The sequence below is a fragment of the Meriones unguiculatus genome, chromosome 1 (assembly GCF_030254825.1).
Source record: "Meriones unguiculatus strain TT.TT164.6M chromosome 1, Bangor_MerUng_6.1, whole genome shotgun sequence".
Lineage (NCBI taxonomy): Eukaryota > Metazoa > Chordata > Mammalia > Rodentia > Muridae > Meriones > Meriones unguiculatus.
In genome coordinates, this window is record NC_083349.1 from 44,267,471 (window position 1) to 44,291,013 (window position 23,543).

A 23,543-nucleotide genomic window follows, 5' to 3' on the forward strand; every position below is an offset into this window, starting at 1 on the left:
TTAAATCTACAGAGAAATATGTAGATACAGAGCAGTGACTCTATTTTCTTCAGTCAGGAATTTTGGATAAAACATCAGAGATTCCTACAGACAGTTCTATTATTCATGCTACACATTGTAGGTACAACAAGACCAGCCAGAAAAGCTGAACTTAATTGTCACAGAGCATATGGCTCACACATGAATCTTGACCACCAACAAGTTGCCAGACACTGCTCATATATATGCTTTTCTAAGGTTCTATGGTGACTGGGGAAAACAAACAAAACAAAACAAAACAAAAAAAACAAAACAAACAAACAAAAACACATGGCATCAAGAATAGCAACCAATAAAAGCATGCTGATTTCTAAGTATCAAAACAATGAAGAAATAGCCAGGTACACACCTGTAATCCCGGTACTCAGGGAGGCAGAGGCAGGCAAATCTCTGTGAGTTCAAGGCCAGCCTGGTCTATAAAACTGTCCTGTCTCTGTGAGTCCAGGACAGTCAGAGAAACCCTGTCTTGAAAAACTAAAAACCAAAAAAGAAAGAAAGAAAGAAAAAGAAAAAGAAAAAGAAAGAAAGAAAGAAAGAAAGAAAGAAAGAAAGAAAGAAAGAAAGAAAGAAGAAAGAAGGAAAGGAAGAAGAAATGTATTGATTTTCAGCATTTGGCAAGAGGAAAATAGTAGGTTTTTTGAGCATTATTGAGGTAGATGTAAATCAAATACATAGCTTGGTAATAAATTTAAAGAAACATTTTAAACACTGGCAGTGCTTACAGACAGGTTTAGATATAACTATTGTATGATTTCAATAAGAGTTCATAGATAAAATTTCTCTTCATAGTCAACTTTTACACGATTTTTGTTAAAAAAGGAAATATTAATGTATAAAGAAAACAAACCAAGCCCAAATACATCAGACTTACAACTCCCCAGAAATGGATATTTTAAGTGTATATATGTGTATGTGTGTAAATATATATATAATAATTCCTATTATTCCTAGTTGCTATAACTCATTTATGAGTTTACTTGACAAACTGATATAATAAATTATTCCAAAGTTATATAGTGGAAACCCTAGGAGGAATGCCATCTTGCATAGGCATCTACTGTTTTAAAACCTATAAATTTAACCTTTTAATATCTATAACTATATATTAAATTTACCTGAAATATAATATTTAATTTGGCAACGGAACTTACAAATTACATAAACATTAACCATGTTATTACTGGGGATTTTTTTAAGGTTCTATCATTTATTTCATTGAATTATCTTTGTAACAGAATAATTACTACATTACTGCCTGGCTTAGAATGTAGTTTTAATATGCTATACAGTCAAGTTAAACTCCCTTCAAATTAAAAAAAAAAAAAAAAAAAAAAACTTATTTTTTTTCACATTTGAAAACTATTTGTTCTAGTTTGAAGATTAAAAGTTTACAAATGTTCCAACAAATATGGGCCTCTTTGAAAGCAAACCATATTCTTAAATGAATAACAAATCAGAAACACAGATTTTGCCTATATTGGATCCAAATTTCTTAGAATTTTCTTTGATAAAACAATAATTTGATACAAAAGTTGAAAGGCAAACCCAGTTTTCTTCTTTTTTTTTTTTTTTCAATGTAGTTTATTCAGGAACCTTGAACAATCCTCGGACCCTGGGGAAAGCCAGCCCACAGCTTAAATAGCCTCTGGGTAGCCAACCCAGGCGTGCCACGTGGGCAATGCAGATAGGTCCACATACATGGAAGCAAGCCAGATCCTCAGCCTTAGCCAAATGTGGAATTGTTTGTGACAGAGAGCACTCACCATCGGGAAGGTGGAAGGCGGAAACCAGCTTCCAGTTTTCTTCTTTATTCAATAAAATGTTTGTTAGGAAAGAGCTCTCTTAGTCAATCTTTTTAACCATAAATCAGTGCTTACACATCCTAAAGACTTTGGTAAACATTAACTTGGGTTCTAGACTCTACAAACAAGAATGAGCTACATTAATCTGCTACCCAGACATATTACTGGGGATATTTAGAGAGTTAAAACTGGTATGAAGGCAAATGCGAATGGATACAAGAGATAAAAAGTAAAGGATGGGGTCAGAGGATGGCACGACAGTATGATGGAGTGGGTGAAACAAAAGTGAGACAGTATACAAGGCCTTGAGAAATAACAGATTCTTTCCTTACATTCAGAAATTGCACTTAATATATACCTCAATGGGGAAGTAATAAACTACTGGGACCATTTTCCTTTTATGATACATATAAACTTACTTTTTGTCTACATTTCATAATTCTTTTGTAACTGTTATAATTCTAAAGCTAGAAGGAAATCAAGAAATTATTTAGTATAGCACTGTTCTATAGAGTAACACAGAGAGGATGTGGCTGATTAGTGGAAATTTTCTATATTTTTAATCTATATAAACATTTGTATAACTGAAAAATTTAGAAATATAAAATTATCAAACAGAAGAGACAATACATACAAAAAGCAATTAGAAAATGTGCAGGAAAAAATGCAAAAAGAAAAGAATAAAAACCTTTCCACTCAAAATATCTGTTCTGATGTTTAAAAAACACTGAATTAAAAACAGAGGTTTTAAATTTTGATTAAGAAAAGGGCACTAATAATGATGACAACATCATTATTACAAACACACAGAGAAGTGTAAAGTGCATAGAACATTCTGGAGAAAACCCAAAAGTGAAAAATGTAAGCCTACTATCCTTTTCTCCCCCCTTCACGACTCCCTCATTTCATTTCAAGAACAAACTATATGCTAATGTAATAAGAAAAGTGCGCATGTAGTCATTTCAAACCCCCACCTCTACACTCCCCACCTCTCTGCAGAGCTAGGGATAGATCTCAGGACCCTGAACATACTAAGCATGATGCCACTGGGCTATGTTCCTGGCTCCACCAGCACTATTTCATATGAATCAAGTAGGATTTGATTGTCTTAGGCAGTCATTCTCCCTTTCATGCATGGTTGAGATTATCGCTTGGTGATATCAAATGGTACATCCCTTTCTAGATTTCTGACAGCATTTCAACAAATACTTTCATACTGACATGTCATCCTTCTGTGTCAAAGTGCGTATTTACACTTACGTACTTGAAAACTGCTCTCTGAAAAAGCCTCCTCACGCTGTCATTTGCTTAGAGCTGTGATCAGCACCAACACAAGTGTCCCAAGTGTGATCACTGTTATCAGTGCTTCCCACAGGCTTTTCTTGTGACTCTGGTAAATACAGATGGCAACACACCTTCTTCTGACCGGGTCACACAACATAGCCCAGTCTGGCCTCAAACTCACAACCCTCATGCCCCTGCCTCCCATGAGCTAGGATGACAGGCATGTATCCACATATTTTGGTAAATTAAAAACAAGTACAGGTGGCTTTCGATTATAAAAGCAAACCAGTTTTCTCAATGTATTAAATAAAATACAGTACAGGTGGCATATGGTTCAGGCTGGCCTTGAATTCACAGCAATCCCTCTGCCTTGATCCAGGCATGAGCCCCAAACATGGCCAAGTCAGTATCTGCATTAGAAAACCTCACTTATCTAAATCTAATGTCCTGTTGTTGATAAAACTTTTCTACTTGCTGAACTGGGGCATACGTGTCAGCAACAGTCTCTGTATCTGCCTGTTACATCTTGCACAATGCTGGCCTAGGAAAACTGCTTCACACAGTTTGTCCCAGTCCAGTCTACAGGCTTTGTTTCTCTCCATAGAGAAAAACAGTACAACGGAGCCAGAGCAGCTGGTGCAAGTAAACCCTCAAACACTTACTGTCGCTGGGGAGGCCCGAGTCGTGTGTGTCACAGCGTGACCAGAATTCTCCATGGAGTTGCCAATCAGGTAGGTCCCTCCCGAGCTGCTGATGAGTTGTCCTCCGGTGACGCCCATCTGAATGCCGCCAGTGCCCACCATACTGTGGGAGGACACCACAGTAGTCACCTGTGCAGAACTTCCTTGAGTATCAAAGTAGTTTCCTCCAGTGTTCTGGCTGTACATCTGTGTTTCTGTGTAAGGGTAAGTTGTCGTTCGGCTTTAGGGGAAGGAGAAAGAGAAGGAGAGATTTACCAACTTGTTTGTATCACAATTGCTCTCTTTAATACAAATGTATTTAAAGATACATCATTAATGTACAGCCTTTGAAATCTATTGAGTTTTGTAATTTTCTATGTAATATTATTTTTTAAACCAATAGTTGGATTTCCCTTCCAAATTAAATGTCTATTTCTTTAAGGAGAACCTTAACTTGTTTCTGTGCATTTACCCTCTATAGGAAGCACTCTCCAACTCACGAATAAGTCAGTTCTCTGCAAAACAAAAAATGTGTTAAGCAAATTCTTCCCTTCATTTAGAACTTCAAGTATGTGCCAGTGTTAGGAAGGCTGAGATCAGCTACGACCGGGGTGGTGGCTGACAAGTCAACCTCAGGTCACTTCACAGCGCTGAGTGAGGAGTGATTATCCTTCATATCCAAAAAGAGCTTCTATGGATTCCTTCCTTCCCACCAAGAGGGTTTTGAGCTGAAACACTACTCATCTCCATTTGGTGGCTCTCCCCGTCACACTCTTTCTACTTCGTTAATGACTGTGCCAGCCCTTCATGTACTTAGTTTCCACTTCCCCAAAAGTCTGGTCAAGCTTCTGACCTTAGCCTTTCAGTGAAATGGCTTTTAATAAGGTCACTTGTGACCAAATGTAAATACCAGGCTAAAAGGCTCCTGTCAGCCCTCGTCTCTTTTTGACCTATCTGCAGAATGACACTGCTGGCCACTCCATGTTGCCCTTTTCCTCTCTGTCTGTTCTGATTAAGCTTATCTGATTTTTTCATTTTCAGTTGATGGCATCTTACATTACATGATGCTTTCAAAATTCTTATGTTGTAGTATGTAAAAGCTCACAAGAAGTTACAAAATTACAGAAATATAAAATGTACAGTCACAAACACTTCACATGATCATATTTTTAAAAATTCAAATGCTAACCTAACATTTCCAGTTCTTGCTAGCCTCTAACTCCACTCCCACATGAGGCCAAGCCTCACTGTTGGGCAGGTATCATATCCTCTTGGTATCAGCTAGTTGGGTGCTTTATGTTCTGTGGCATTTCAGTTCTACTCTTCGCATTCCCTCTTACCCCTCAAACCCCTTTTCTAATCTCCATATTCCTAGCATGTTAAATATGATAGTTTTTGTGGTTATGCTTTTCTTCTTACTTTAACTTAGACCACAGGCCCTTACTATGTTCTACAAGATACACAGGTGCTCACACTAAGCTAGTTTCAAATTCAAGATTTTTAACATCTGAATTTTCTAATAAGCAACAGCTATTTCTAAACACCCACACACAACTCACTGAACATGGAGGTGTTGAGCTGGTGCCTACATGGGGCCTTGACCCCTATGTTCTGTCTTTGGTGTGGGAAGGCACTCTGCAGGCTACAAAAAAGGAACATAAACAGCAACTCAGCCACAGAATCTTCTTCCTATAATCAGTCCTGCCTGCATTATATGCTAGGGCAATGGTGGCACAGAACTTGTGGGAGTAGCCATCCAATATCATGCTTGACTTAGGGCCCACTCCATGAAATGGAATCTATATCCAACACTCCTTGGGTGAGCAAGAACCAGACTATGAAGCCCAGAGACCTAGGATAAAACCAACACTACTGGTCTAAAAAAGGTATCAATAAAGTGACTCCTAATGATATTTTTCTATACTCATAGATCAGTGTTTTATTCAGTCATTATCAGAGAGGCTTCCTCCTGTAGCAGATGGGAATAGATGCAGACACCCACAGCCAGACGCAGAGAGAGTGTCTTGGAAACCATTGCTCTAAATGGGGTATCTTCATCAAATCTCTTCCTTAGAGCTCAGGGAATGCTGTTGAAGAGGAGGTGGAAAGAAGGTAAGAGCCAGAGGGGATGGCGGAAACCAGAACAAGGCCCTCTGAATCAACTGAACAAGGCTCACATGAACTCAGAGACTGAGGCTGACTTGGGCGTGTACTGGGTCCTCTGCATATATATTACAGCTTTAAGCTTAGTTTGGTTTTTTTTTTTTTTTTTCTTTCTCTCTAGGACTCCTGAGTGTGTGAACTAGTAGGTCTCAGGTTTTGTGTATCTGCTCTTGTAGCTCTTTTTCTGCTGTTGGGTTGCCTTGTCCAGCCTTGATGAGATTTGTTTTGTTTTATCTTATATTTTATGTTGTTATGTTTAGTTATTATCTTTTAGAAGTCTGTTCTTCTGTAGTAAGAGACAGAAAAAGAGTGTATCCATGGGTGGGGGGACAACTAGGATAAATAGATGGAGGAAAACTGTGATCAGGATACATTAAGTGAGAGAAGAATCTAATTTCAATAGAAAAGAAAAGGGGGGGGGATACATGCTATGTGAGCACCTTTAAAGGTTCTTGTTTTTCTCTGCCCTTCATCAGGGCAGAGAACAGCAGTTTTTGTCATTAAAGCTAATGTTTCCCTTGCACTGATATGTACCTAAGAATTCTCTTTTAAATGAAACATGAAATTCTACAATTCTCTTTTCTACTCTTGTAATCCTTAATTCACAATGCCATTTATTAAAACTGCCTTCTAATTGGCTTTCTTTCTTCAAATTTTTCTCCAATTTTACAGATATGGGAATTTTTCTAAAATACAAATATGGAAACAAAATTTTCTTAACTAATTTGCCATGATTCTTGCTTTTAAAATTCTCCCTTCCTTTAAAGAGTGCTCAAAGCCTTATAGGAAGGATCAGGGTCAGTGTGCACATAATCTCAGATCTCGGTGATGGTCATGTTCTTAAATGATTTTATTTTATTAATTTTTAAATTATTATTATTTACTACAATCTATTCACTTTGATCTCAGCTGTGGCCCCCCCTCCCTCATCTCCTCCCATCCTTTTTTCCTATATCTCTCCCTTAGTCCACTGATAGGGGAAGACCTCCTCCCTGTCTATCACGTCTCATCAGGACTGGCAGCACTGTCTTCCTCTGTGGCCTGGCAAGGCTGCTCTCCCTTCAGGGGCAGGTGATCAGAGTTCATGCCAGAGATAGACCCTGATCACCTACCTAGGGACCCCACTTGGAAACTGAGCTACCATGGGCTACATCTGAGCATGGGTTTTAGGTTATCTCCATGCATGGTCCTTGGTTAGGGTATCCATTTCTACAGGCCCTATGGGCCCAGTTTTTTTTTTTTTTTTTTTTTTCCTCTCTCTCTCTCTGTTGGTCTCCTTTTGGAGCTCCTGTCCCCTCCAGGTCTTTCTGCCTCCCCCTTCTTTTATAAGATTCCCTGCACTATGCCCAAAGTTTGGCCATGAGTTTTAGCCTCTGCTTCGATACCTCTATCACTAGAGTCTTTTCTGAGGCTGTCTGTGGTAGCATCCTGTCCTGTTCCCTTGCCTTCGCTTCCAATGTCTATTGCATCTTCCCTTTTGAATGAGGATTGAGCATTTTCCCTAGGGTCTTCCTTGTTGTTTAGCTTTGTTAGGCACATAGTATGTTTATCCTACATTATATGTCTAACAACACTGACAATCATTTTCATCCAGAAAATACCATTTTTTCCACCCTTCTTGCTGCACTGGAGAGCTTTCTTTTTTGTCCTAAATCTCTTCCTTTGTCCACAAAAGTTCAGCTTAAGCTCCTCCTCATCAGATTCCTTTTCTGCATCCTTGCTTCCTTACTACAACCACTCCTCACAGGCTTGTTGCATTTCATTCTCTGTGTTTTCCTAACACTCTTTGCCCTCCTAAAACACAGCTTCCAACACACTTACTGTTAACTTCTTCATGTATCCATACTCCCATGAAATTGTACTTCATTTATATCTATAATCTCAACATAATACTAGTACATAGTGAGCACGATACATGGTTAATAACTTAAAACACAATTTCTATTGGCCATAACATTGAGATTTATAAATTTCAATAAACATTTTTAATACTTTGTTAAATCATGAGAAACTGTGTGAAACTTTTTAAGACTTTTAAATTTTCAATGGGAAATTTTAACCCATCACAATTCCTGTACTTCATACTATAAATTATAGTAAGATAATAATTTTCTTGATTCTTAATGACATTCTGTCATACCCACAGATCAGTGTCTCACCAAGCCATCATCAGAGAAGCTTATTCTTATAGTAAATAGGAACTAAGAGAGACTGGACCATATGCAGAACATCAAAGACTTTGGAGCATTCAGTACCAAATGGGATGTCTGTCTCAAACCCTCAGGGCTGGGGCATCTATGTAGAAGAGGAGGTAGAAAGACTGTAAGAGTCAGAGGCAATGGATGACTCCAAAGAAACAGTGTCTTGCAGACACACAGGATCGATGCTCATATGAACTCAGAGACCGGAGCAGCGCTACGAGGGCCTGTTCATGGGGGCCCAGTAATGAGAAGGAGTGGACACAGGCTTGCACCCTTAACCTCGAAGCTGTTTACAATCAGTCTCTGCTTACAAAAAACATTAAAAAACAAAAATAAAAAAGGAATGAAAAAATGCCATTTAAAATATATATAAAATTCTAACAATTGCTATAATTTCCCAAATTAGAAGGCTTCTGCATTTACTAAAATAAAATAGCTATCTTGACTTCACATTTACTTTAAAAGAAAAGGGAGTTTATGTTAATTTGTGTTGAGTGAAAATAAAATGGCCTCATTTAATAATGCACAAATGAAGACAACTTGATATTGGTATTAAAGTATAGTCCAATGAGTTGTATAAATACATACAGGACATGACTGACACATGCAAGACATTGGGCTGCTTTCCTTTTCAGAGTCCGGGAGTGATAAGCGGGCATGCCCACTAGGGAGATGTTTTCCAAATTACAAACCTAACCGCTAAGGACAGCTCTTGGTTGTCGGCCATTCACTACGCAACACACGCTACATACTTATCACATGGGCTTTAATATTTATGCCGATTTTTCGACTGTTACAATTCATGTTTTACACAAAAGCTGAATAAAGACAATTTGGATTAGTTCAAAGGATTTGTCCAAGGTTAAAAACTTATGAATCAAGGACTTAATACAAAAACTCAAGCCCATGGTTTGAACCATTATATCACATGGAAAGAACTTAGGATTTTATACACACCAGCGACAGCTATAAATAGATAGGAAGAAATCATCCTAAAAGACAGTAAAGGGGTTCTTAGATTTTCTGCTGTGTATCTCACTAGTACCACAGTAATCTTCTTACTCGGAGAAGGACCCTCCCTGCTAAAGAAGGGCTGATGGAGAAGCCAGAGCCACGTTAGAAGATACCAAAGCAACAGGTGTTAATAACAGCACTTCTATGGATGTGGACATTGTCACTAGAGCCTAAGAAAAATGTTATCAAGGGACTTGATGCATTCCATCTTTCAGGTGTGCCTTCTTCATGTAATTCTCAATAGACATCAGTAATAGACAGGTACTATAAATAAATGTATGAAATCTACATAACCCTCAGGTCAGTATGAAAATATGGCAGTGGAAAGCAAGTTATTCTAGTTTTTACATTTTGTCCTAGCTGGAAATGTTTCATGAGCTAGAAAATAGCACACAACAAGAGAAGGGGAGCAGGCACTAAAGAGCATGCCAAAACTACAGACAGAGCATCATACACAGGGCCATACAGCTGGCTTAGTGGTTTCATATACACACAGTGGTTAAGACATGCTATTTCTGACTGAGTATAAAAAAGAAGCCTATCAGGAAGGAGGGGCAAAAATTGTCTGAATATGATCTTGACCAAAAATATGTATTTAAATAAAAAATGAAGGTGATGTTCAAACACTGTGTTGATACTAGAAGTAGGCCATAATATCCTTTACATTGCTTTTAATCTTTGGGAAGCAAACACTATTTTGTTAGATGGTTATCTCTAGAGCCCAAATCAAACCAAAGTCACACATGAGTAACACCTACAAGTCTTACTGAGCTTAAACATTCAAGCTCCTAAAGCAGTATCTAGAATGTACTACTACTGCTGCTCCTGCTACTTGGTTTGTGTGTTTATGAGACCATGTCTCACAATGTAGTCTAGGTTGGACTGGACTCAAGATCCTCCAGTCCCAGCCACCCACCTGCCAGACAGGCATGAGCTGCCATACCCAGCTTTGAAAAATGTACTTTTAAAAATACCAAGAGTAATGCAAATTGTTCTTCTGTACTAGAAACACTGACTCTTCTAGCACTACAGTCAGTTTTTCATGCCATAAACACTGAATGCATCCTTTATTTCCCCCCTGAATTCCTTGCTTCAATAGATTTCTGTCAGAAATCTCCTAAGCATGTTCAAGAAAACTTCTCAGATTTGGCCTATCAAGCACCTATTTCTTGACTGAACATTACTGAAATAGCCACATTTCTAGGCACTTTTATGTACATTTAAACAGGTGTCCTGTGTTCATTTTGTTTCATACAAACTGCCAAAGGCTAAGAGTCATGAAAATTATCTGTCATACCATTTCCATAGCAAAAGCAAAACCTTATTACTTTCATATGTGCCCAGTAATGGACGTGGATGCAGGAATCTGTATATATTTGCTGGCATAAGCTTCTTCAGAGCTGAATCTAAGGTTCTACAAAAATGCTAGGACTCTTATCTATTAATTCAGATAGTTATTGCTGGCTGCATCCCATCCTGCCTTGGCATATACTGTGGCTAAGCATGACCTTGAATATTCTCTGCCTGCTTAGTCATTAGAATGAATAAGTCAACTGAGCTAAGACTTAACCATTTTTACTTTTTCTAGTGCTTCATGCATTCGTCCCTCAGTGCATGTACTACCTCTAGATTATGTACTTTGCATTTTATCAAGGTTTTGAATTTCATACCAACAATAAGTTTACCACTATAAAATCCAACAATTATGGAAGGAGCATATTAAGAAAATAAAATAGGTTGTAAATTTCATACCATAAATCATATTACAGAAAAATAAGATAGCAATTTGACAATGTATTAGATAGACCACAATATCTGATGTTGTAAACTCACTGAAGGTACACTACCCAAATGATAATTTATTTTCCTTGAATATTTGCAAAATAGGATTAAATGCTAATTACTAAAAACCACAAAGAGGTTTGTAGATATAATTACAAAATATTTAATAATTAGCCATTAAAATATAAGTTTTTCTTTCTACAATAAATATGTAAATACTGCATATAAAATTTCCTTAAAAAAAAAAAAAGGAAAGAAAGAAACCAGCGTTCTAAACTCCAGATAAGTCAGGATCTGGAGATCACTGAAAAGCACTGCATACTGGAGGCAAGAAAATGTGAATTCTACCTACCTGAGCTTCAGTTTGTTTGTCTGTAAAAAGATGGGAATAAATGATCTCAATCTTTCCAACTTTGTCATTCTAAGAGGCTATATGTGAATATCTTTCATATTTGGAGAAATGGCAAGGTTGTTTTTTTGGGGGGCTTTTAATTTTTATTTTTAATATTTTATAATCCATTCACCTTATATCCCAATTGTAGCCACCTCCCACATTTTTCCCATGTCCCGCCCTTCCCTCTTCCCCTGTACCTCCCTCCCCTAGACCACAGAAACAGGGAGCCCTCCTCCCCTTCCATCTGACCGTAGCCTATCAAGTTTCATCAGGACTTTCTAGATCCTCTTCCTCTGTGGCCTGGCAAGGCTGCCCCACCAGGTGGAAGTGATCAAAGAGGAGGTAACAGAGTCCATGTCAGAGATAACCCCTGCTCCCCTTACTAGGAATTCCACATGAAGACCTATTGGCTACATCTGAGCAGGTATCCTCTCCATGGATGGTCCTCTGTTGGTGCATCAATCTCTGCAGTCCCCTGCCCTGGGCCCAGATTTGTTGTCTTTGTTGTTCTCCTTGTGGAACTTCTGTCCCCTCCGGGTCCTTCTGTCTCCCCACTGTTCTATAAGGTTCCCTGCACTCTGCCCAAAGTCCAGCTATTAATCTCAGTATATGCTTTGATCCCATGCGGGGTGTAGTCTTTCAGAAGACATCTCCAGTAGGCTCTTGTCCTGTTCTCTCTCTTCAACCACTTCCAGTGTCTATTCTATTTGCCCTTTTGAATGAGAATTAAGCATTCTCACTAGGGTCCCTTTTACTATCTAGCTTCTTTCGGTCTATAGGTTTTCATATGGTTATCCTGTATTATATGGCTAATATCTGCTTATAAGTGAGAATATACCATGCATGTCTTTGTGGTTCTGGGTCACCTCACTCAGCATAATCTTTTATAGTTCCATCCATTTATTTGAAAATTTCATGATTTTCTTGTTTTAAACAGCTGAGTAGTATTTCATTGTATAAATGTACAAAATCAGAGTAAATGAAGAAAAACTTAAATCAATTCCACTAAAATCAGAGACAAGGCAAGGCTGCCCACTCTCTACATATATCTTCAACATAGTACTTGAATTCCTAGGTAGAGCATTAAGACAACTAAAGATCAAGGGGACACAAACTGGAAAGGAAGAAGTCAAAGTATCACTATTCGCAGATCATGTGATAGTATATATAAGTGACCCCAAAAATTCTACCAAGTAACTCCTACAGCTGATAAATACCTTCAGCAAAGTGGCTGGATACAAAATTAACTCAAAACAAAAATCAGTAGCCCTCCTGTATACAAAAGACAAACGGGATGAGAAATAAATTAGAGAAACAACACCCTTCACAATAGCCACAAAAACAAACTATCTTGGTGTTAACTCTAACCAAGCAAGTGAAGGCTTGTATGAAAAAAAAAAAAAAGAAAGAAGGAAAAAGAAAACGAAAACAAACTTCTAGTCCCTGAAGAAAGAAATCAATGAAGATATCAGATGATGGAAAGATCTCCCATGCTCATGGATCAGTAGGAATAACATACTAAAAATGGCCATCTTACCAAAAGCAACCTACAGATTGTTTTTTTGTTTTTGGGTTTTTTTTTTTTTAATGTAATTAACACTAGAAGCCTTTCTTTAATTGTAAAGAGACATCCAAGCTCTTTTCATACAATGTCCCTCCTCTTCCAAAAACACTTCCTATGGAGCCATTCACATTTGGTGAGCTCTAGTGGGACGCGGATGTCCACCAGTTTCCAAATGTCTTAGACTGCATCAGTAGGAGCACAGATGAAAAAGTATCTTGTCTTCTTAATGATAGAAATTCCATGTAATCGTTTTTTTTAAGAAAAGAGGATTTTAAATATAATCAGAAAACATAATTTCACCTGCAAATTCTGAAACTTAGCTGTGTCACTTAAGGAGGAAAAGAATGACTGGAGCTGGTTTCTTATTAATCATTTGAAGTAGATGGAGAGGTAAGTGGAGGCCTTCAGAAAATGTACTAACCACAGACTTTTCAAGAGGTGATGCTTAGAAAATTGAGTCTCATTCTGTTCACATGCTTATGGATTTTGAATAAATTACAAATATGAAAAATGTCATCTCCCCAAGTGTACTGTGTGAAAGCTTTAGAGATACTTAGTTTCCTCCCTGACTTTCTTCTTAATATAGGGCTTTTTAAAACCTCAAAATCTCTATTAAGAACTGGGGATCCTCACAAAGACTGTTACAAGTTTTTCTCCATTTGGGTAACCACAGTACACTTTTAAGGGACTCTAATGTTGTGGAACATGGTTTGAGAAATGTCACACTTAAGTTGATGACAAATGTACAATCTCAAACAAGAAGAGTTGAGAAGGCATCAACCCATATGCTTCACAGATATGAACAGAACAGACAACCTTTGTATCTTAAAAACTGATTACCTTCCCTGACATTGCAGCCAGTCCTGGTGAGACCTGATAAGCTAGGGTCAGATGGAAGGGGAGGAGGACCTCCCCTATCAGTGGACTTAGAGAGGGTCAGGGAGGAGATGAGGGAGGGAGGGTGGGAATGGGAAAGAATGAGGGAGGGGGCTACAGCTGGGATACAAAGTAAATAAACTGTAATTAATATAAATATAAAAATTTAATTAAAAAAACTGATTACCTTGGGGCTGGAGAGGTGGCTCAGCAGTTAAGAGAACTGTCTGCTCTTCCAGAGGTCCTGAGTTCAATTCCCAGCAACCACATGGTGCTCACAACCATCTATACTGGGATCTAATGCCCTCTTCTGGTGTGCAGGTGTACTTGCAAAAATAGTACTCATACATAAACCAACAAACAACTGATTACCTTTAAACAATAGACAAATTTCAGTTAATAGCTTACATAGAAAAACCATAATAAAACAGACTTAATTTTGACATAGTTTAGGGGACATTGTTCCTTCCACTCTGACAAGCTTTACTCAGGAGTGCAGGGGAGGACACATGCAAAGAGGACGAGACGAGACAAAGAAGAAAAATAATTTTATTTTAAAAATCTGGTTTCTTGTTAAGAGGTTATGGTTTCAATGGACTCATAGCTTGTGGTATGTGGTATTCCTCAGCTAGTTTAACCACAGCAACGTAGATGACGAGAAATTATAGGTTTTAAGAATTTGTACTAAGAGATTAATTATGACCTAGATTTGGGATAGTATCTTTGGGAGATGCAACTTAGGTTCCTACAGAACAAGAGTAAAATAAGCAGGAGAAGAATGGATTGAGCTACCTTTTCCCTGGAGTAAAAGCAATGATTCTATGCCAACACAGAGCATCATAAAGGAGTCTCAACTGTTCAATTGAAATACATGCCTACTTACTAATCCACACTGCTCAGCCTGTTATGCTGGCAGTAATTGTCATATTCACAGTGAGAACCAGGTAAACACTTTAGTTTTAGCAAATTATGATGATTACACATTCTCATAAGTGATTACACGCATCTGTGAGTGCTGTCATCACCTCTTGAGTGAGACCCCATGCATTATGTCTACATGACCTGAGAACAGTGGTAACACAGGCTTAGAGGAGCAGAATTTCTAAGCATGTGCAGGTTGTAGGGTCATGTACTGGGTGCTTGAAAGTTTATGATAACGATCAGAGTTCCTCTCCTCTAGGAGTATCATTAGCAAAATGTGGTTATTAACACACAGAAACGGGACTCTGAGGTCTAAGTCAGAGATCAAATACTAACTGCCTATTAATTCAATGTGACATAACAGAACAATAGAGATCATCATTTTCTAACACATATTGAAGTCTATTGAATAAAAAGAGATAATACAAGTACCCTAACATGGGCATTTGATCCACAAACTATATGGAGTCTAATAGCAGCAGTACAAAATTACAAAAAATATTCAAATAGCTTATGCTGAAAAAGTAATTATTTGATGCCTGAGAAAAAATATTCATAGTCAACTATTCACCAAAATCCTAAATATACTTCATAGCAACATAATGACATTTCCTTGTTGAGCATAAAAGGGATCCTTCAGAACTCCTATTCAAAATGTAGATTTGCTAGTAATGAGAGGTCTTAAGTGGTACATCTTCTCTCTTGACCAAGAGCGCTCACTATGACATGGTCCCTGGTATTGAAGATGTGGTCTAGGCCCACACAGTCCAGATCAAAGCTAATTGGACTTTGTAGCAAGTGAACTCATGACCTAGACTTCATTAGTCATGATCTAATCAACTGAACTAGTGGCCATAGAAAATATGTGTTGGCGCTAGACAGTTTCTTTGGCATCATTTCTGCACTTAAACAGTTCCTACAATTCTAAAGAATCAACTTTAGAGATGCTATTCTTCTAAGGTTTTATAAGTATATAAATTAATTCATATTTATTACATGAGGTAGTTAAATATATACAAGAAAGGACAAAAGGGATAACATGATGGTTTATGCTTCCATGCCTGATAACCAGACTTTAATTCCCGAACCAACATAGCAGAAGAAAAAAAATATACTCCCACAAGTTGCCTTTTTTTTTTTTTTATCGCCACATACATACTCACACACATATGAACAAACAAACAAAAGTACGGTTTAAAATATAGAAGACAATCTAAAGAATTTAGGACAAAAAAGTGTAAACAAAGCACAGCCTTTCTCAGCAATAATTAATGTTTATGACAATTTCTCCGGTGAGTCATAAATTACCCTGAGGAGCTGCTGCCGCGTAAGCTCAAAGGTGCACGCCCCTGAACAGTGGAGCAAACACCTGCACAGCCTTAGACCGGGACAAATGCGAGGAGACTACAGCATCCAACATCTCATTCAACATCTACCTCAGGCGCCCTGTCCTTGGCCACCTAGCGTCCATCACACAAACCTGGAAGATGAAAAATCCGACTCTCAGCTTCGGGAGTACCATCATTCCCTGTCAGAAGCAATGGCAGCTAACGATGGAGTTGCTTCTAGCAGCATCTACAAAGATATTTATTTTCTCTGACAAAAAGTCCAAGTGAGAGGCATCTTTTTCATTTGGTATAAATGCTAACAGTAGTTAAAAATGTATATTAAAAATTCTAAAATCAAGCTGAGAGTCCCCAAACTTACATAACAAACAGGTGAACATTATCTGCACTATTAACTACAAAGAGACTGCACTATTGAGAAGAGAGCTGAATATCCACTAGAATAACAGAGATTTATTGACTTTTGTAAGTGCCAATGATCTAAATAAATGTAAATAAAACAAAGTGGCAAGTACACATTCCAGGGAGATTTCATCTCAGTATCAGAAAGATTACAGAGCATTCGTCATACAATACTGGAGGAAAATAAGGTGTGCTGGAAGGTAAGCCGATTGTGGAGGAGAAGCAAGGTCCTTCTCACAGAAAACACCTTTCTGTGAGAAGGATCAGTCTAGCCTGGCTGAGATAGGGGTGGGCTAGAAAGAACAAAAAAATGGCTGGGGTGCTGCTTCAGTCAGAAAAATGCATACAACACACAGAGACACAGTGGTACCTCCAGGAAGTAAGCAAAGTTGGTATGCCTGGAACAGGTGGGAAGTACAGAGTCAGGGACGAATGGTAAGAATGCCAGGGAAAACGTGTTCATTTTAAGGTAACGAAGGCAGTGGCACTGTAGACAGACTCAGTGCCTAAAGCAGGGAACAAACAGAACATGTGGGAAATCTGGGTGAGATGCTGGATTAGAAGCTGAGTTTGGTGAATGAATGGTTAGAAGTCTAAGGGTGCACTCTTCTGCTAAGCTGCTCACACCAAGTGCTCAGCCCACACTGTCTACACCATTAAAGCTCCCACTAAGCACAGCTCTCCCACTGCCTTAGCATGGACTACTGCCGCCAATGACAGACAGGATATACAGATTCTGGCCTGGGGGTTCTGAAATAAAGCAATCTAAAGTCACAAAATTCTTCTCCTGTGCATGGGCACCCTGAATTACTGAGATTCTCTGTCCTTCCCAACCAGTAGAAACTGACACAAACCACAGGGGAAGGAAGAAGTTACACTGCCATAAGGAGGAAAAATATAAACCAAATACATAATAGTTACTATTTTAATGTTATTGTTTATTTTCAATTTTTAATCTTGGCTGTTCATTTTTTCTCTAATTTTAATTTTTATTTACATTTTTTACTTTAATTACTGAGGTGATTTTTAAACTTCTATTTTACAATAAAAAAAAGCCTTCAAAGACTGTCCTTTCCTTTTCTACAACAACAATCTTCTCTCTGTTTCCACATCTATGATGCTCTATCCCCTACAGATCAATCCACATAGATTTCTACTCATTCATACTGTACCCCATTTATACTACTTTCCAAATTCCTTTCTCATTTCCCTACATAACAGCATCTACAGCTTCACCTTTGAAAATCTTATAAGCTTCATTTTTCCCCAATGAGTTCCCATTGCTGTTGTTTCTGGATTTCATCCGGGACACCAGTGTCTCCTATTGCAAGTGGTGTTAAGACTGCCAGTAAGGCAGTAGAAAAAGCACAGACAGTTCTCACCACAACCAAACAGAAGTGGAAACTATAGTTTGCAATGAACACCACCCTTCTGAACAACTGCTATAAAAGAACACAAAGCAAAATATTAGGAAGAGGGGGAAAGTAAGACAAGAAGATATATCCATCCCAACAGATTCACACAGTACAACCAAAAAATACATACAAAGAATGAGACAATTCACCATAACATACATACAACCTCTCAACTCCACAAAAATAAAAAAAAAAAAAAGACACTAAGAAAGCTAAAACTTCAGAGAAAAAAATTTAGATTTTTTTTTTTAAAGAGGATCAATGGCCATAAAGGCTATTCAATTAAGCAAATGAAAAGAAATATGGGAATCCATTCAGGACCTAGACAGGAAAGAAACCACAGTGAATTAAATGGTACAGAACATGCAGAAAAAAAAATTCAACCAAGAAATTCAGACACTGAGGAGGAACCAAACAAAAGCAGTGGAAATAAAGGTCAATCAATTACACCACAATATTTCAAAAGAATGCTTCAGGAACAGACTAACACGCAAGAATGGATTTTAGAGAAGAAGACAAAGATAACAATACATTCAGACACATGTTTTTAAATATTAATGGGATGATCTATGAAAAGTCTGACTAAATTAAAAGTCTGACTATATTACACCAAATCTAATAATACATGAGATAGAAGGAATTGAGAGGAACTCAAAAGGTACAGACAATTTATTCAATGAACAAGAGCAGAAAATTTCCCAAGCCCTGAGGGGGAGAGCAGTACAATAAAGAGAAATTCAGAGCTGTAAACAGCTAGGAACAGAGAAGAGGCTCTCCACAGCTCTTCAGTCAAGATGCTCAAAATCGAAAGCAAAACACCATATTAGAATGCCAGCTAAATCCAAAAGCACAAGCGCTGGAATAAAATAACATCTTGCAACAAAACCCTCCAAAGTTAAGAAAGCTTGGACTGATTTTTACATCTATCTAGCTACCTATCTATCTGTCACCTACCTACCTACCTACCTCCATCTATTAATCCATCCGTCCATCTCCCGAGTTTTGGATGTAAGTAACTTTCAACCAGGTTCACGAAACCAAGCAAAGTTGTCTTAACATTGATGAAGAATGAAAAAGTAAGGCCATTTCAAGACAAACAAAAACTAAGGCAAAATATGAAAGCCAAAGCAGTACTGGAAATAATTACTAAGACAGTACTGTACATGGAACAAATAAAAAGACAGCCTCATTCCTGAAAACACAGGAAACTATATTCCACAAGACGAACAGACTGAGGAAAGCAAGAAGAAAGTTGATTGTGTCCATCATAGTAACCAGGAAATGTCTAACACTAATAGGAAAGGAAGAAGAAAACCAGAAACAATCCAACCAGCCACAACACCAACTAACAAAATCATTGGAAATAGCACAGAACTTGACACAATAACTTTATGGCAAACAGCCTAAATCACCAATTACAAACAAACTGAATTGAAAAAAAAAAAAAGAAAGAAAGAAAGAAACCCAACTATCTGCTGTCTCTAAGAAACACACTTAGGTGGCAAAACATGCAAATTCTGAGAGCCAAAGGATGCAAATCGTCCTACCAAGTAAATGGAAGCTGTAACAAGCTGGTTGAATGACTCTCATATCTGGTAAAGTAGATTCTAAACTAAAAATTGTCAGAAGAGATTTAAAAAAATGAGGTCATTTTTACTATTAGTAATGGGAACAATTCTTCAAGGATATAATATCTGGAAATAACTACACATCCAATCTTTGGGCTATAGTTTCACAAAACAAAAAAAATAAAGATATAAAAGGTCACAGAGGTTTTCACACACAATAATACTGTGAAACTTTGATACCCAATTAGTAAATTTACATTAAATTTTACAATAAAAGAATAGCAAAGAAAGTTCAGAGCTAAAGTATACCATAGACCAATAGGATTTAATAGATATCTACAAAATAGTCTTCAACAGAGAGGGAATACATGCTCTTGTCAGCAATTTGTATAATGTCCTCTAAAACTGACTAAAATTTTGGCCATAATGTAAGCCTTAAACACATGAAACCATGAAATCATTCCTCTATCTCATCAGGCAACAGTAAAGTAAAGCCAGAAATCAACAGCAAGAGAAAACTCAGAAGTAACAAACATTTGGAGACTGAAAAATAGACTTTTAAAACAGCAGTAGGTAACAAACAAACAAATAAACAAACAAATCAGGAAATTTAAAGATTCCCAGACTCAAATCAAAATAACAACACACCCTACCAGAACCTATGGGACACAGAAAAGGAAGTTCTGAAAGTCCAGTTTATTATGTCTAACTGATAACCTCCCAAAAATCAGGCCTGCCCCTCATAAGCAACATCACTGTTTTGGAAAAACAAGAAGCCAAACCCAAACTCAGTAATCGGAAGAAATAAAGATTAGACAGGGCAAAAGTAGTGCTATAGAGGGTAAAAGAACATTACATAAGATAGGTGAAATTAAAGCTGGTTCCTTGAAAAATTAACAAGACTGACAACCCCTTAGCCAAACTAACAAAAAAAGAGATAAGTTCTAAATTAATAAAATTAGAGATGTAAAGACTATTCTTACAACAGACTTCAACAATATCCTGAAGATCATTAGGAAATACATTGAAAATTTTGTATCTAATGAATAATTTTGGTGAAGTTGTATGCTTTAAAATCAGCATACAAAAATAAATAGTTTTCTATATATCAGTAACAAACTTGCTGAGAAAACAGGAAGAATATCCCAATTACAATAGCTTATAAAAAAAAAAAAAAACACCCAGTAGTACACCTAACAAAGGTGAAAGATCTTTGCAATGAAAATTTTAAGACTTTTTAAAAGGAAATTGAAGAAGACAGTAGATGGTAGAAAAGACCACGCATCCCTCCTTGGCAGAATCAATACCTTGAAAATGGCTATACCAAAAGTGAGGTACAGATCAGTGTAATCTCCATCAAAATTCCAGCGATTCTTCATAGAAATAGGGAGAAAAAAAGAAAAAAAAAAAAAACTCTGAAATTCATATGAAAACAAAAAACAACCACAAATAGCCAAAGCTATACGGAAAGTAAACTGTTGGAAGCACCAGAATAACTGACTTCAAGTTATTCTACAGAGCCACAGTGACAAAGAAAGCATGGGAGGGAAAAAAAAAAAAAGCAGATAAGCAGACCTAGCAAACATGATGTAGTACCCAGAAAAAACCTCACACAGCTACAGCCACCAACTTTTCACAAAGTTGTTAAAAGCACACATTGGGAAACCGATATCCTACTCAATAAATGGTAGGGATAAAATTAGATATTTACCTGTAGAAGAATGCAATAAAATCCGTATCTGTTAGCCTGAATAAAAAACAATTGGCTTACAGGTGGACAATTATTTCAAATTACGGTATTAGGTAAAATATTTCTGAACAAGGTACAGCATAACCCTAAGAATTGATAAATGGGATCTGAATAGGACTCCAACAACAAAGGAAATGACCCTAGAAGTTGATAAAAACAACTACGGAATTAAGAAGGTTTGGGAAGCTAAAACTATCCGTAGAGAAAATAGATAGCCTATAGGCTGGTAGAAAATACCTAGCAGTTATACTTCAGAAAGTGGATTAATATGTAGAATATATAAAGAACTGCAAAAATTAAACACATAAACACACAAATTACCAATCAATACATAATCTAATGAATGAATAGGCATTTCTAAAGAGAAGAAACAAGAGTGGAAAACAAATATTTTCATTTGTTCAATACCCTTAATCACCAGAAAACTGTAAACAAACATGCCTTGAGATTCCATCTCCTGTCAGTCACTATGGTTATCATCAAACAAGCAAACTATATTAAATATGCTCAAGGGTATGAGAGAACAAAAACCTTTATTTACTGCTCGTGCCAGGGTAGCCTGATACAGCTACTATGGAAATCCAGGAAATCTAAAAATACCATGTGCTCCAGCTATTCCACTATACAGAGCATATACCCAGAGAAGGAACTCTATCTCCTACCCCAGTGGTACATCCTAACACTTCTTTTTGACAATAGTAAGAAAATGGAATTAATCTATATAATCCATTAAAATGTGGCAATATACACAACAGTACTTCACTCAGCCATAAAGAAAAGTAAGTTATAAAACTTACAGGAAAATGGATACATGTGGACATGACTATATCAAATAAGGTAACCTAGACTTGAAAAAAATATTGCAAGTGCACTCTTCCTTGCAGATCCTAGCTTTATTTTTTTAATTAAAAAATTTCTGCATATAAATGTTTTGGCTATATGCATCTTGTGTGGACCTAGTGATCGCAGAGGCCCTTCCTATTGAACACAAGTTACAGATGACTGTGAGTTGCTAACTGGGTACTGGGAATCAGCTATGGGTCCCATGGGAAGCAGCCAGAGCTCTAAACTGCTAAGCCTTCTCTTGAGTCCCTCATTCTTTCTCTCTCTCCCTCTCCTCCCGTGTGTGTGTGTGTGTGTGTGTGTGTGAGAGAGAGAGAGAGAGAGAGAGAGAGAGAGAGAGAGAGAGAGAGAAATAATTGTGGGTGTGAGAGAGAGAGAGAGAGAGAGAAATAATTGTGGGTGTGAGAATATATACTGATCATCACAATAGAATGAGGATAAGAAAGAAAGTTTCGGGAGCAGAGAAGACATATGTGACATAAAGACAGCAAAGGGACTGCCACATAGGAAAAGATACAAGGAGGGGTATCTCATGGGGAAACAAACAGGAAATTTCAACAAAAATAATTTTTGAAATACTATAGTAAAACCAATATTTTATTCTAATTTGAAAAAGAAAGAGAGACAAAGAGGAGCTTTCTTTTCATTTCTCACTATCATGTTCCTGACCTGGGGTCTGGAACATCACACATATCCTAAAATCCTCCAACAACTAAATCTGATTACTGTATATTCCACTTCTATAAAGGAATAATTGGAAAGTTCAGAATGTTTTACATAGAACACTATTATAATCTAATACATAATTAAACCAAATCTAAGCTTTTAGTCAAATTAATGTGATGAATGGACTCTGTCATGCATGCTTATCTTGTTACAGTTACTGCAGTGGGTAAAATCCAAACCCTCTGAGAGCTCACAGCATGGCATCACTGCAATCAAGCAACCCTGGGCGATAAGCAAAGGCAGAAGAGCTATTCTGAGGAGAAGCCACAATGCAGAAATGCATTTAAGCTGCAAGGTCGTGAGAAGTGCACAGGCTGCAGGAATGCTAGGAGCCAATGCACTGCAGGAGCGCACACACAGATGCGAGAAGCAGGGAAACTGCTGGGCAAGAGCAAGACACTGAGACAATCAGCATTCACTTAGTGTATTCCAAAACTTTGTTTACTGACAAACTGAGATAACTGATGACAACTTGGAGTAATTTTTAGTTTGTTTGTTTATAATAACACACTGAGACTTTCAATCCAAACTGGCTGCAAAAGCCAATAAATTTACGGATTGCTACTAGTTTTGATCCAAAGGAGACCAGTTGAGGAGGCAGACTTAGGTAGAAAAATAAGATTCATGGAAGATCATCACTTAGATTTGACTGTGCAGAAGTCTACAAAATTCCTAATGTATGATTTTATACAGATTTACAGATAAACACAAGCCTCGTACATATCCATCTTGACATTTAAAAATCACAGATATTAAGGAACTGTTAAGACATT

General features: G+C 37.4%; 1 protein-coding gene across 5 annotated transcripts in view; it reads right to left on the reverse strand.

Annotated features, from left to right (window-relative positions):
* Positions 1-23,543, reverse strand: part of Rfx3 (regulatory factor X3) — a 276,587-nt gene that overhangs the window by 91,925 nt on the left and 161,119 nt on the right. For all 5 annotated transcript variants that reach the window (XM_060388037.1, XM_060388031.1, XM_060388051.1 and 2 more), the window contains one exon: positions 3,788-4,046. In XM_060388037.1, coding sequence (XP_060244020.1) covers positions 3,788-4,046 — 259 coding nt within the window. The remainder of the gene's footprint in view (positions 1-3,787; positions 4,047-23,543) is intronic.